The following is a 13954-nucleotide window of genomic DNA, read 5'->3' as shown; positions in this document are numbered from 1 at the left end:
TTTCAAACAATGTATAACATTAACTAGTAATGAACTGGTTGAGAAAGAAACCCTACCAAAAATAGAAATGTCACACTGAGACCACACGTTTAAAATAAATGTACATTTTATAGTTTTTTGCCATGCTAATTTCCTCCAGTGACATGGTTACTGAAAACTATATGCAACCACATTTACAGCCGAATCCCAACAGCAGAGGGCGCTAATACAACCAAACAGGATGCGATGCTACTTGAATTCTGAAGCAGAAGAAGAAATAAAAGGGCGAAAAGCGAAGAAGAAGACGGAGCTTCTCGTAAAATGGCTTTGAGAGCAGCTTTGAGGGCCAAGTCGGGCTTATCAGGTACGACTGACTGAAAGTTTTGATACGTTTGTGAAAACATAATATAAGAGGAAATGTCAGTTTTATAGTTATTTAGAAAATGAATAAAATAATTAACCATCCGCTGGTTGGTTGTGTTAGCTGCGCGAGACAGAAAGTGGAGCAAAGGTTACAGGACACTGCTGCTTTATAAAAATGCTTCTCACTATCACAGCCCGGTACGTCACATTGTGAATAATTACAAGCTAATTTCAGCCTGTTTCATTTAGTTAGCTTTGCATTAGATGGTCGTGCAGGACTTCAGCCTCCATCATGTTGAATTATTATTATAAGCCTATTTACTCCTCTAGTAAATGAAAAGTATTCTCACAGTATCTAACAGTTACAAGTTAGATTTAAAGTAATATTATTGAAAGTAATAACTATAAGATTTACTGTCATAATGATTACATTAAAAGTCATAATTATGAATTAAATTCCATAGGCTTTCTGCATTTCCTCTGCGATATGGTACAATAGGATATCACCACCATCATTAAAGTCTATACCATTTATTAAATTGGACTGGTTTTGGTGGAATTGCATGATATCAAATTAAGCCTTCAGATTTTAGAGAGATACTATAATACAGCCGGCTTTGGCAAGCTGAGACAGATGAAGCCATAGTGGCATCCTTCAATGAACAACAGCTAATAATAATAATGACTGTGAATCTTATCATAACTTTTATTTCTTAATAGCTACTTTTGACCTCATAATAATGAATTTTTGTCTATTAATGATGACTTCAGAGCTCATAATTATTACTTTTAGTCAGGATGTAATTGTATAAATGTGACTGATATTAGTTTGGTTTATTCTTGTTGTGATTTGCTGTGCGATGAATTCCAGATCTGACATCCTGTTTCTTGTCTCCATGAAGGTTTTCTTCCCCAGCTGTCCCCCTGCAGCAGCCATGGCAGAGTGTGTGTGTCTCCCATCCTCATCGCTCAGCGGAGGAACAGCTCCACCAAGATCAAGGTGGATTTCGACCAGAACACAGGTGAGGATCATGCCATGGTCTCCATCCCTCCTCCACTCGTCTTTCCTCTGTTTCCCGTTGAACTCAGGATGCAGGATGTTGCAGTTGTTCCACCATGCCAAGACGATGCACTCGGTATCACCCATTGCAATTTCTTAGAAACAAGTCTGAATTTGATATTTCCCTTATATTTTGTTTGCTTGTTTATTAGTTTAATTGAGAAGGGCTACTGTCCAGCTATCCAGTAATCCAGCTGGTTTTGTTGTAGCTGAATTGTTCTGTGAGTCACCTTGCTGGTATTTTTTCTTTCAATACCATTAGCCTAACTTTATCATCGATACTGATACTTTTTGCCCCTCAAAGAAAAGTCAAGGCTGTACAGTGTGTTTTAATATCTTTATTGCAAGGACAATAAAGGGCAACATGAAATATTAATAAAACTTATGAACATAAATACTTTGAAAAAAAGTTGCTTATAAAATGAAAATGGAATATATAAGTGAGCAATTAAAGTAAAAATAAAATAATAGAAATTATTACACTACAAAAAACATTAAATTCATTACATTTCTGCAACTGAAAGAACATGGTGCTGAAGGAGATGCATTATACCAGTAAAATATTAAAACACCACCTCGTTGCCATGACATCTGATAGGCTAACATAAACATGTGACACAGATAACAGGAAGGAGTACACCGGGGCAGGTTGTAGATGTAATTTAATTGCCTAAAACTCTCAGAAGTGAAAATAAATTGAATTTAGTTTATCAACATGTTGGTTTTGCAAAATTAATAAAAGCATCAAATCCAATATTTTGGTTGACAGATATGGAGGTATTGGTCATCCCTAGAGTTAATTTCAGGTGCTTAATGGGGGCTGCAATATATTTTTGCACCAGCTCACACTAATTAATTGGAAAAAGTGCAAATTATATAAATAAATTCTTGATATGTTGTGCATCCCTACTTTAGAATACAGAAGACGCATCTTCTGGAGACTTTTCTTCTGATCTTGTCTGCAGGTGTGGCAGTGATGCACATGCAGAGTCCTCCGGTCAACAGCCTCAGCTTAGATTTCCTCACCGAGCTCTGCATCGGTGTGGAGAAGCTGGAGATGGATAAGGGCTGCCGCGGCCTCATCATCACCTCGGTACGCCACTAACTGGTCATTCAAACTGTGTTTCTGCTTTGCGGCACAGCTAAAATGTGGGTATAAATATTGACTGTTAATCTCTGTGTGTGTTTCGCTTCATATCCAGAACCAGCCCAAGGTGTTCTCAGCGGGGCTGGATATCCTTGAGATGTACGGAAAGAGTCCAGAGCGCTGCGGGGAGTTCTGGAAGGCCGTGCAGGAGATGTGGCTGAAAATCTACAGCTCCAACATGGTCACTATAGCAGCAATCAATGTACGTATAGAGCACCCCACCCCCATCGTCTCCTCTCTGTCCCTACACCACATCACACTCCTTTATCTCTCCTCCCACAGGGTTCTAGCCCTGCAGGCGGTTGTCTGCTGGCTATCACATGTGACTACAGGATCATGGCGGATAACCCTCGCTTCACCATCGGTCTAAATGAGACGCAGCTCGGCATCGTGGCGCCTTTCTGGTAAGAAACCATGAGTGTTGTGTTTATGTTTGTCTCTGCAGGGAATAATTACTGTGTCTTTCTTCAGGTTTAAAGACACAATGGTCAACACCGTGGGCCACCGAAACACAGAGATGGCGCTGGAGTTGGGACTGCTATACAGCCCCTCAGAGGCCCTGAAGATAGGACTGGTGGACCAGCTGGTGCCTGAAGACCAGGTCCTCACCACAGCCATGCAGACCATGACCAAGTGGTTGGCTATTCCAGGTACCTCAACCAGTCGTACAAGTTTTCTCTCCACCTGTGGTGCTTTATCTTAACCTCGACTTTGACTCTCGTGTATTAGTTTTGCAGTTTTATGTAACATCTGCTGTTACATAAAAGTGCTTTAAACTGATAATACTGGACAGATTACCAGTTTAAGTTAAGATTTAAGTTTTCCAAGGAAACTTAAATATGTAGAGAAGAAAACTTAATTCCAGTAAACACATTCATTGAGGTATTAAGGTGAACATGTTGATGGAAATAAAGTCTCTGAACTGACTGCTCATGTCTTCGCTTTGCAGAACACGCCAGACAGATCACCAAGTCCATGATGAGGAAGCCAACGGTGGACAAGCTAACATCCAACAGAGAAGCTGACGTCCAAAACTTCGTCAGCTTCATCACCAAAGACTCCATCCAGAAGTCGCTGTGCATGTATCTGGAGATGCTTAAAAGGAAGAAGGCCTAGAGGGGGAACATTAATACACCTAGATACTCCCACCACACAGACTTTACGACTCTGGTTGAACGCACATGTGTCATGAAGTTGTTTTAAATCAGCTCTTGGCAGCTTCAGGTGTTCAAACAGCCGTGAACCAGGCGTAAAATGAGTTATCTGCAGAGGCCTAAAGGTTCATTTCTCTAGACGTGATTTACTGACGGTTAGCATCTTCCTGTTCAACTTCACACCATCTTTAGCAACAATAATGAAGAAATGTAGTTAAGTTCAACCCTTCTACATGATTATAGTGATTATTTAAAGTGAGTTAAATCCTTCCAGTCTTCAGTATTTATCTAATTGTCAGTTCTTGGCACAGATGGGCCTTTTTTTTAATCTTGTAAGTGCCTCCTTTTACTGTAAAATGAAAACCTGTAACAGCTAATATAACCTGTGGTGCATCTGAGTGGTCCACAGACAGATTTATATTCTGTCCATTTTGTCAGTGTGAAATCTCTGAATAAACAGTTGGATTTACACGTGAGTGGATGCTACTTTCATTTATAGGAAAAATGTCATCAAGTGCAAATAACTTCACTTTTCATTTCTTCATCATGGAACAAAAACATTTGAAAAAAAAGACTGTTTTCATAATAAGTACAGTTTATTTTTGGTCTTTTAATTCATTGATCCAGCCCTCTTGTGGAGTCATGATTTAGGCAGCAGTCAGCTTCACCTCCACGGGGTAATGGTCACTAACAGCCAAAGCCTGAGAGATAAAGCAAACATTGTTTGTTTTTTACAGCTTGTTTCCGCAGACCGTCCCAGTTTCCAGCAATGAGCAGAAAAAGCCTTACATGCTGTGAAAAAATGATTTACATTTTTACAAACCCCATTTCCAGAAGGGTTTGGAAAGATCACTAAGATGCAACATTAAATCTGTCATTTTTAATGTTTCAATCCTTATTTAAGAAAAATATGTTAAAATAAAGCCACTTTCAGCATTCATTGATTAACTTAATATTTAGATAATTTATATAAATCTATAATTGGGTGCCAAAATTACTCAAGAAGTAGGAATAGATGGAAAAAAGGCGGAAATGTTGGTAGAATATACAGTAACATTGTTCGGCTAATAATCAGCAGATTAAATTGGTAAATCGTTCATTTAAATACGTGGCTAAAATATTTTTTTTTAATCTGTCTTTCTTGTCGTTAGGTTGGAAACCAAGGACTTGTTTTTCTTTTACATAATTTTCCACAAATATCTACATCCCTTAGAAGAAAGTCTGTTTATCCTCTTTTTATAAAGGTTTTATGTTTTTCTTTATTTTAGAACCTTAAAAATGGAAATAAAAATGTGGTTCTTCAAAAATAACAAATATCCTATGGTGGCTCTTTATTAAAAATATATTTGAAGTTGCATCTGAATTTGAATTTCAGATCTGAATTTTTCAAATACAAAAGTTTCAACTTTACCACAATACACATTAAAAAAAACAAAGATTCAATATCAAATATGGTCATTTGGATTCAGTTTTTTTAAGCAATTATTCAAACAGGCATATTCAGATTCAAATTGAATGATTCAAATTCAAATATAAAGAATTCCGATTCGCTCCCCAGTGGCACAAAGTTTATTCCATAGATACACGCACTAGTTTCCTCCCGGTTGGACCGTTGTAATGCGCTATACGCAGGTTTAGGTCTGAAGTTGCTCAGTCATCTCCAGCTGGTCCAAAACTCTGCAGCAAGACTTTTAACAGGCACTAAAAAACACGAACACATCACCCCTATCTTAGCTTCCCTACACTGGTTACCGGTCAATTTTAGAATTGATTTTAAAATCTTATTAATTACTTTTAAAGCCCTCCATGGTGTAGCCCCCACCTATATTTGTGACATGCTCTCCCCCTATGTCCCGGGTCGGTGCCTGCGCTCCTCAGGTCAGAGCCTCCTGACTGTGCCCCCCTCCCGTCTCCTCACTAGAGGAGACCGGGCCTTCTCAGTCAGAGCTCCTAAACTGTGGAACTCTCTGCCTGAGGAGCTCAGGGCAGCCAACACTGTAAGCACTTTTAAAGCTAAATTAAAAACTTACCTTTATAGAATGGCTTTCTTATTGTGAATTTGTTTTTATTAATTAATTTTATTGTCTCTTTTGAATTAATGTTTTATTGTTTTGCCTTTGTGTATGTGTTCTTAAATGCTGTGAAGCACTTTGTAACTTTGTTTTGAAACGTGCTATACAAATAAAGTTATTATTATTATTATTATTATTATTATTATTATTATTATTAATAATAATAATAATAATAATAATAACAACCTTTGGCCACCCTGCTATTTTCTCTGGCCACCATATGGCCACCCCTAAAGAAATCTCTGTGGGCATCCCTGCATAAAAGGCCAGGCTATTGAAATAGTTGAAAGTTATAAGTATCTGGGAGTTCATCTGGACCATAAATTGAACTGGAGGAAGAACAGTAAAGCTGTCTTCAAAAAGGCCCAGTCCAGACTGTTCTTCCTGAGAAAGCTTCATTCTTTTGATGTGAGCAGGAGGTTCCTGTCTGTCTTTCATCAGGGGATCGTGGCCAGCGTCTTGTTTATGCTGTACTTCGTTGTGGTGGGAGCATCACCTCGGATGACAAAAATCAGATGAACAAACTGATTAAAAAGGCCAGCACAGTGGTGGGGCTGAGTTTGGATTCTGTGGACATTATTGTGGACAAGAGGATGAGGACCAAATTAAGAACTGTTCTGTTTTTCACAGACCATCCTCTCCACAGTGTTGTAAGTGAACTTAAGAGCTCTTTTAGTGGGCGAATGGTGATGCCTCGGTGCTCAACTGAACGTTTAAGGAAGTCTTTTGTTCCTGCTGCTGTGCGCTTTTATAATGAGCACCTTTTATGATTTTCATTACATTTGTATGTTTTAATGGTTGTGTTTGTGTTGCAATGATTTTGTAATGGTATGTAGCAGTCTATTAATGTAGTGTTGATGTTGTATGTTCTTGTGTTAAGCATCCTTGGCAATGTAGTTTCCCCTATGGTATTAATAAAGTTATCTTATCTTATCTTATCTCTGATTTTTTTTCCCCCTATGCGACCTGTATCTGATCTTTTTATGACAGTCTGAACGACACAGATCCGATTTTCTCAAATGCGACCCAGGCCACTTGGATATGTGGTCCTAAATCCGATACATATCTGATTTTTTGCCATGTGACTTCAATCTGAATGGCCAGGTCGCATTAACCTCATACACAACATTGTTTATAAACTCCTCATCTGTAAAGGCCCTCACATCACTCTCCACCACTCCTGGCTGCGACTCCTTACCCACACGTGTATAGACTGCTGCTGCTGCTGCTCCACAAAATGCCATGACCAAAAATCTGGCTCTCCTCTTCAGCAATCTCCTCCTTAAAATGATAAAAAATGATAATAAATTAAAAATTGCAACATAAGCTCCGCTGTTACCATCCATGTTTATTTCCTGAAACACGAACACGTCACACGCACACTCACTGTCACGTCGTCGTGTGTTTTACGCATGCGGGACAATTTTGGTGCGCATAAGGTTCATACAGGATATCACATACAAGTTGCATTTAATTGGAAATGTGAACAGACTCTCAAAAAAATCAAATTTCACAAAAAAATACGAATTGAGCATTATGCCCTGCAGTGTGAACCTAGCCCAAGTAACAACTGACAATGGTATGAAACTATAAGTTGTGTATGTATTGCCATGCCGCTTCGCCTGCTTTATTAATCACGGCTGTATTACCATTTTTTGGTGATGACACTTTTAAAGTCCTCATACATCTCCATCAGTGACGTGCGGTCAGGAGAGACAGGTGAGTGTCTCACCTGTCATGGTAAAAAAGAAAAACAAGTACATGAAATAAATATTAATATTTACCACTGATCTGTGTTAAGAATGTATTTTCAGTATGACTACACAAAAATCGCTGAATTTGAGTATTTCCCAATCAAATACATTACAGAAATCTTGGGTGAGGCAGTAGCGAGCTTTGTCTCACCTCTGACTGCACGATCCAATACAAACTGGGTTGCATGACCTTTGCCCGTTTCTGTTCCTCAGCATATCGCCAATATGAACTTTACAGAAATAATTTTTACACACCATGACTAGGGATGTTATGCTCGAGCAGTCTGCTCGATCACGTGTCGAGCATGTGACACGGAAGTGTTGCGAGCATTAGGTGTGTCCCAATTCAGGGTCTGCACACTTCGAAGTGCGGATTCGTCGGCCACATACGTCATCGCAGTGCGCGAAGTACTGTCCCAATTCACAGAATTTGAAGGACCCTCCGAATCCACCCTTCGAATCCGCACTTCGTTTGGCCTCAAACGAAGGATGCTGGTGATGCATCCTTCGCGGCCTCTTTTCTCCCATAATTCGTTGCGCACAGGACGGTGGCGAATCAGCAACCTCAGAAGAGTTGTATTAAGTTTAAATAAAGTTTTATTTGAAAAAAAGTTCGTTTTTTTAACTACACTTTAGTATAAACGTTACAAAACCAAGTACATTTAAAGCATGTTTGTTAAATGGTGACATTAAAATTCGGTAATATTTGATATTCAGTTACTTTTAAGGGGTTAATGAAGTGTGTACCGGCTGGAAAACAACAGAGCCTCAAACCGTTTTTTTTTTTTTTTATACTGTCGGTGTTGCCGCTCCGTGTTCAGCGTCTACTGACGTTTCCTACGAGTAATTTCTGAGGTTTAAGTGATTAAACGTCCTGTGTTGTTGCTATGGGAAATTCTTCTAGACTAGGTAGGCTGTCCCATTTCACGAACGTTAAGCAGACTTCGAAGTGTGTAGACTACGGAGGACACTCTGTAGCCTATGTAGTCTGCGCACTTCGAAGTGTGTAGACCCTGAATTGGGACACAGCTATTGTCTCTGAGCATTGGTCGAATCCCAAATGGAACACTTGAGCACTCCTGCACTCACGGGCGCGCTCCCGCGAGGGGCTCGAGGGTTCAGTGGTATTCCAATTGGAATTGTGTGAGTGATCAAGGGATGATGGCGGACATTTTTGAGCCCTTTCTGCCCCCTTTCCATAAGTCAGCATCGATGCCAACTTTCGCTAAGGAATTACCCATAAATCACTGCGATGTCACGTGAAACACGGAGTTTACCGAGAGAAGCCGACGTGTGAAACATGTTCTTCAGTATTGTGGCGCTGGGTCGTTATATTTTTCGCCGTTTAATTTCCCCACGGCGGCGTTTACAGGAGCTTCCTGACCTCTACTATATATACTATATATATATTGTGTGTGTATATATATATATATATATATATATATATATATATACTACTACTACAATATTGAATTTCCCTTTGGGATTAATAAAGTATTTTTCATTTCATTTCATTTCATATATATATATATATATATATGTGTGTGTGTATGGCGTCTCTCTCCTTGCAGTGCAGGTCTCAAAGTGCTGTCCCAATCCTATTTAAAGCATTTCGAGCGCTTGTGGCCTGTCACCCTCGACTCCTCACGCAGGTGATGTCATTTAGTCATCAGGGGCTCAGGGCGAGTGCTCAAGTTTTCGGTTTGGGATTGGGGGATTGATTCAGCATGCCAAAAGTCACGTGATAGACCAAACGAGGCCTCGTTACGTCATCAGCGCGCATCGAGCAGCAAGCGGGATCTTTGAAGCTTGTCAATCTCTCAGATTCCAAACGCTGAGGAGATTCTGTAGCGATTGCGCGACATTACATTTTGAAAACAAATTTAGGAAAAGCATCACATCAGCATGAGCTTATATTGAATCACATTTAGCTTTTAGAGATTTGGGGAAACAAACATCTGCGCAAGACGCCGTTGCCAGAGTAACTGCTGAAGAAGCTCGGAGTATGAGAGAAGGACGGAGCAGGCGGTGCCTTCAACATCACAGGTAAGCTTAATTTCCCTTTCTTTATATAGATGTTTTTTAAATAGCCTTGCAAAGAGCAGACTTTAAAGTTAATCATAAACTTCAACCAGAAGCATCAGAGGAAACGTCTCAGTCTACAGCTGCAGAAGAAAACCACCACCTGCAGGACCTTAGATACCAAGCTGGTTTCTGATCACCATCAGCAGCAATTTAATGTTTTTAAACTTGGGTAATTACAATTTTGTTCTTGTGTGTGTTTCAGGTGCAACCTCTCCAAAGCTGGAGAGGTAGTGTGCCAGAAGAGGAGCAGACTGAAGCCTAACAGAAAATACGTTTTTAAATAAAAATCTATGACACATCACAAAGTTTCCAAAGTTTTTTTTTCTCATAATACATTTCAAGATTCAAAGTGTCTTTGTCATTTGCACAGTAAGGAAACACGTTTCCCTGAACAATGTAAATCTTACTTTGCCGTCCATAAAACATTATGAAATAAAAATAAACAATTTGAAAAAAAAAAACTAGATAGAAGATAAACAAAAAAAACTGAGTAAATAATCTATGTACATAAATGTGCAGTGTGCTATAAACTGTTGTGCCACATTTAACAACGATCAGCTATACAAAAGAAAACAACTCATGAGGTAGACGATAACACGCATTTGCAATATCTATTATAAATAATAAGACACATAAAACAGTAAACAATTTTATTATTACAACTGTATAAAATAACTAACACAGTCACTATACCCGCTGCACAAACACTCCTTCCCTCATGCCTTCCCACAGATTGGTTTACTTAAGTTACACCACAATTCTGTTACCTAAACAAATGTTACCTAATACCCCTCCTTGTTATTTATATGAACAACAGAAAATAAATATTCACTCAGATGGTAGATTACGTATCGTTTATTGAACATGTATTCAAAGTTGAGATAGGGATGACAGATGTGAGGTGTCAACGCCGTCCTTCTGATACATCAGACTCCCACAGCCAGCAGATGGAGCTCTTTGGTTTGGTCAAATGATTCAGAACACTAAGCCATTTTCAAGCATTTGGTTCAAAGTTGGCTCGATGATTCATGAGGCCTCGGTTTCACCATCCCTAACCATGACTCTCCGCAGTCTGTGTAATGTCTTGGCCAGGCTATGTAAGCCTTGCTTGAATTTGTCTTAATTAGATGCAGCTGAAACGTGTTAGTGGTACAGCTTGAGTCTTAATTCAGAGATGGTGTTAGTTTAAGCGAGGCTTTCCTTATACAGCCTGACTTTCTTAAGTTACGTTCGTGGAATACCCCTCTGGGTCCACAGTTTGTCATCATAGTGATGCTTTGAGCCGCGCTTTGTCTGGTCCCTCCCCTAGACACCTGTTTGCCATGGGTGACCCTACCAGGGGCATAAAGCCCCCGACAACATAGCTAGGATCGTCAGGACACGCAAACTCCTCCACCACGGTAAGGCGGCGGCTCAGAGAGGAGTATATATATATATATATATATTGTTGTTTTTTTGTTTTATTTATATGGGGATTTTTTGTTTGTTTTTTTTTTTGTTTTGTTTTTTTACTTTTATATGGGTTTTTTGTTTGTTTTATTTTTTGTTTTGTTTTTTTTACTTTTTTAGGTTTTCTTTTTTTTACTTGTATGTTTTATTTATATGGGTTTTTTATTGTTTTTTTTTCCTTTTTTTAGGTTTTCTTTTTTTTACTTGTATGTTTTATTTATATGGGTTTTTTATTGTTTTTTTTTCCTTTTTTTAGGTTTTCTTTTTTTTCTTATTTTGTTTTATTTATATGGGTTTTTTTTGTTGTTGCTTTTTTGGGTTTTCTCTCTTTTTTTTCTTGTTTTGTTTTATTTATATGGGTTTTTTTTGTTGTTGTTGCTTTTTTAGGTTTTCTCTCTTTTTTTTCTTGTTTTGTTTTATTTATATGGGTTTTTTTGTTGTTGCTTTTTTGGGTTTTCTCTCTTTTTTTCTTGTTTTGTTTTATTTATATGGGTTTTTTATTGTTTTTTTTCCTTTTTTTAGGTTTTCTTTTTTTTCTTATTTTGTTTTATTTATATGGGTTTTTTTTGTTGTTGCTTTTTTAGGTTTTCTCTCTTTTTTTTCTTGTTTTGTTTTATTTATATGGGTTTTTTTGTTTGTTTTATTTCTTGTTTTGTTTTTTGTTTTTTTTTACTTTTTCAGGTTTTCTTTTTTTTACTTGTATGTTTTATTTATATGGGTTTTTTATTGTTTTTTTTTTTTCCTTTTTTTAGGTTTTCTTTTTTTTCTTATTTTGTTTTATTTATATGGGTTTTTTTTGTTGTTGTTGCTTTTTTAGGTTTTCTCTCTTTTTTTTCTTGTTTTGTTTTATTTATATGGGTTTTTTTTTGTTGTTGTTGCTTTTTTAGGTTTTCTCTCTTTTTTTTTCTTGTTTTGTTTTATTTATATGGGTTTTTTATTGTTTTTTTTTCCTTTTTTTAGGTTTTCTTTTTTTTCTTATTTTGTTTTATTTATATGGGTTTTTTTTGTTGTTGCTTTTTTGGGTTTTCTCTCTTTTTTTCTTGTTTTGTTTTATTTATATGGGTTTTTTATTGTTTTTTTTCCTTTTTTTAGGTTTTCTTTTTTTTCTTATTTTGTTTTATTTATATGGGTTTTTTTGTTGTTGCTTTTTTAGGTTTTCTCTCTTTTTTTTCTTGTTTTGTTTTATTTATATGGGTTTTTTTTGTTTGTTTTATTTCTTGTTTTGTTTTTTGTTTTTTTTTTTACTTTTTCAGGTTTTCTTTTTTTTACTTGTATGTTTTATTTATATGGGTTTTTTATTGTTTTTCCTTTTTTTAGGTTTTCTTTTTTTTCTTATTTTGTTTTATTTATATGGGTTTTTTGTTGTTGTTGTTGCTTTTTTAGGGTTTCTCTCTTTTTTTCTTGTTTTGTTTTATTTATATGGGTTTTTTTTGTTGTTGTTGCTTTTTTAGGGTTTCTCTCTTTTTTTCTTGTTTTGTTTTATTTATATGGGTTTTTTTTGTTGTTGTTGCTTTTTTAGGGTTTCTCTCTTTTTTTCTTGTTTTGTTTTATTTATATGGTTTTTTTTTTGTTGTTGCTTTTTTAGGGTTTCTCTCTTTTTTTCTTGTTTTGTTTTATTTATATGGTTTTTTTTTTGTTGTTGCTTTTTTAGGGTTTCTCTCTTTTTTTCTTGTTTTGTTTTATTTATATGGGTTTTTTGTTGTTGTTGTTGCTTTTTTAGGGTTTCTCTCTTTTTTTTCTTGTTTTGTTTTATTTATATGGGTTTTTTTTGTTGTTGTTGCTTTTTTAGGGTTTCTCTCTTTTTTTCTTGTTTTGTTTTATTTATATGGGTTTTTTTTGTTGTTGTTGTTGCTTTTTTAGGTTTTCTCTCTTTTTTTTCTTGTTTTGTTTCATTTGTATGGGCATTCTTTGTTATTTATTTATTTGACTATTTGTATGTGTGCACAAACTCCCCACAGCAAGTGGCTTTACTATAAGCAATCTGTTTGTTGTGTCTTTCTGTCTTGTTACTTTAATTAATTAATTAATCCATACCCATCCTGTATATTTTGTAATTTTGTGTTAAAGTGTAGAGACTTTATTTTGTTTTAAAATTTTTATTTTATATTTATTGCATGCTTAAACTTATAACTTATATTGTTTTTATGTCTGCACCAAGTACCGCAGCATTTTCCTAATGATGTGAACCTGTTCACTCATATGGCAATAAAAAACCTTTCTGATTCTGATTCTTTCTGATTCTGATTAATTGCCTTGTAATTAAATTACATTAATTAATGATATGAATATTTCCAAGGAGGCCTCTGTTGGTAAAGATGTGCTATATTTGGAGTAATTCCACAAATGCCCTTATATCTTGGTTTAGCTGCTTTTGGTGGGTGCGGTTGTAATTGTACCTTTTCAAAGCTGCGTTTGCCAAGAGAAGTTGTAATTTTCTTGTTTAGTGCAGTTCTGTATTCCACTCTCGGGTCTAAAAAGTTGTTGTGTATCTCACTGGGTCTGGATTCCATCGATGGATGTACAGTTCTTTCCTTCTGCGGTGGCCAACAGCTATTTCTCTCTTGAAATTGTTTTATAAAATATTTCTCATCACTGTCGAGTTTAGGTAAGTACTCATCAGTTCTGTATGCTTCATTCATATATTGCGCGTCTGTAATCAAATCGCTGTGATTTCGAAGAGATGTGGGTACAATTGTTTTGCGTTTGTGTAAGAGTTTTGCTGACCTTGGTTTAGCTGTTTTTGGTGGGTGCGGTTGGAATTGTACCTTTTCAAAGCTGGGTTTGCCAGGACAAGTTGGAATTTCCCTGTTTAGTGCAGTTCTGTATTCCACTCTCGGGTCTAAAAGGTTGTTGTGTATCTCACTGAGTCTGGATTCCATCGATGGATGTAC

The 13954-nt window shown here is 36.7% G+C and overlaps 1 protein-coding gene across 1 annotated transcript; it reads left to right on the top strand.

Moving 5' to 3' along the window:
• The first annotated feature begins 227 nt into the window (after positions 1-227).
• Positions 228-4172, top strand: eci1 (enoyl-CoA delta isomerase 1). Its single transcript, XM_041973995.1, has 7 exons — positions 228-343; positions 1245-1364; positions 2368-2495; positions 2605-2751; positions 2832-2953; positions 3021-3199; positions 3499-4172. The coding sequence occupies exons 1-7, from the start codon at positions 301-303 to the stop codon at positions 3663-3665; spliced, it is 906 nt and encodes a 301-aa protein (XP_041829929.1). The 5' UTR covers positions 228-300; the 3' UTR covers positions 3666-4172.
• The last annotated feature ends 9782 nt before the right edge of the window (positions 4173-13954 follow it).

The sequence above is a fragment of the Melanotaenia boesemani genome, chromosome 2 (assembly GCF_017639745.1).
Source record: "Melanotaenia boesemani isolate fMelBoe1 chromosome 2, fMelBoe1.pri, whole genome shotgun sequence".
Lineage (NCBI taxonomy): Eukaryota > Metazoa > Chordata > Actinopteri > Atheriniformes > Melanotaeniidae > Melanotaenia > Melanotaenia boesemani.
Note: the sequence above shows the minus strand (reverse complement) of the source record. Positions and strands in the feature narration are given on the sequence as shown.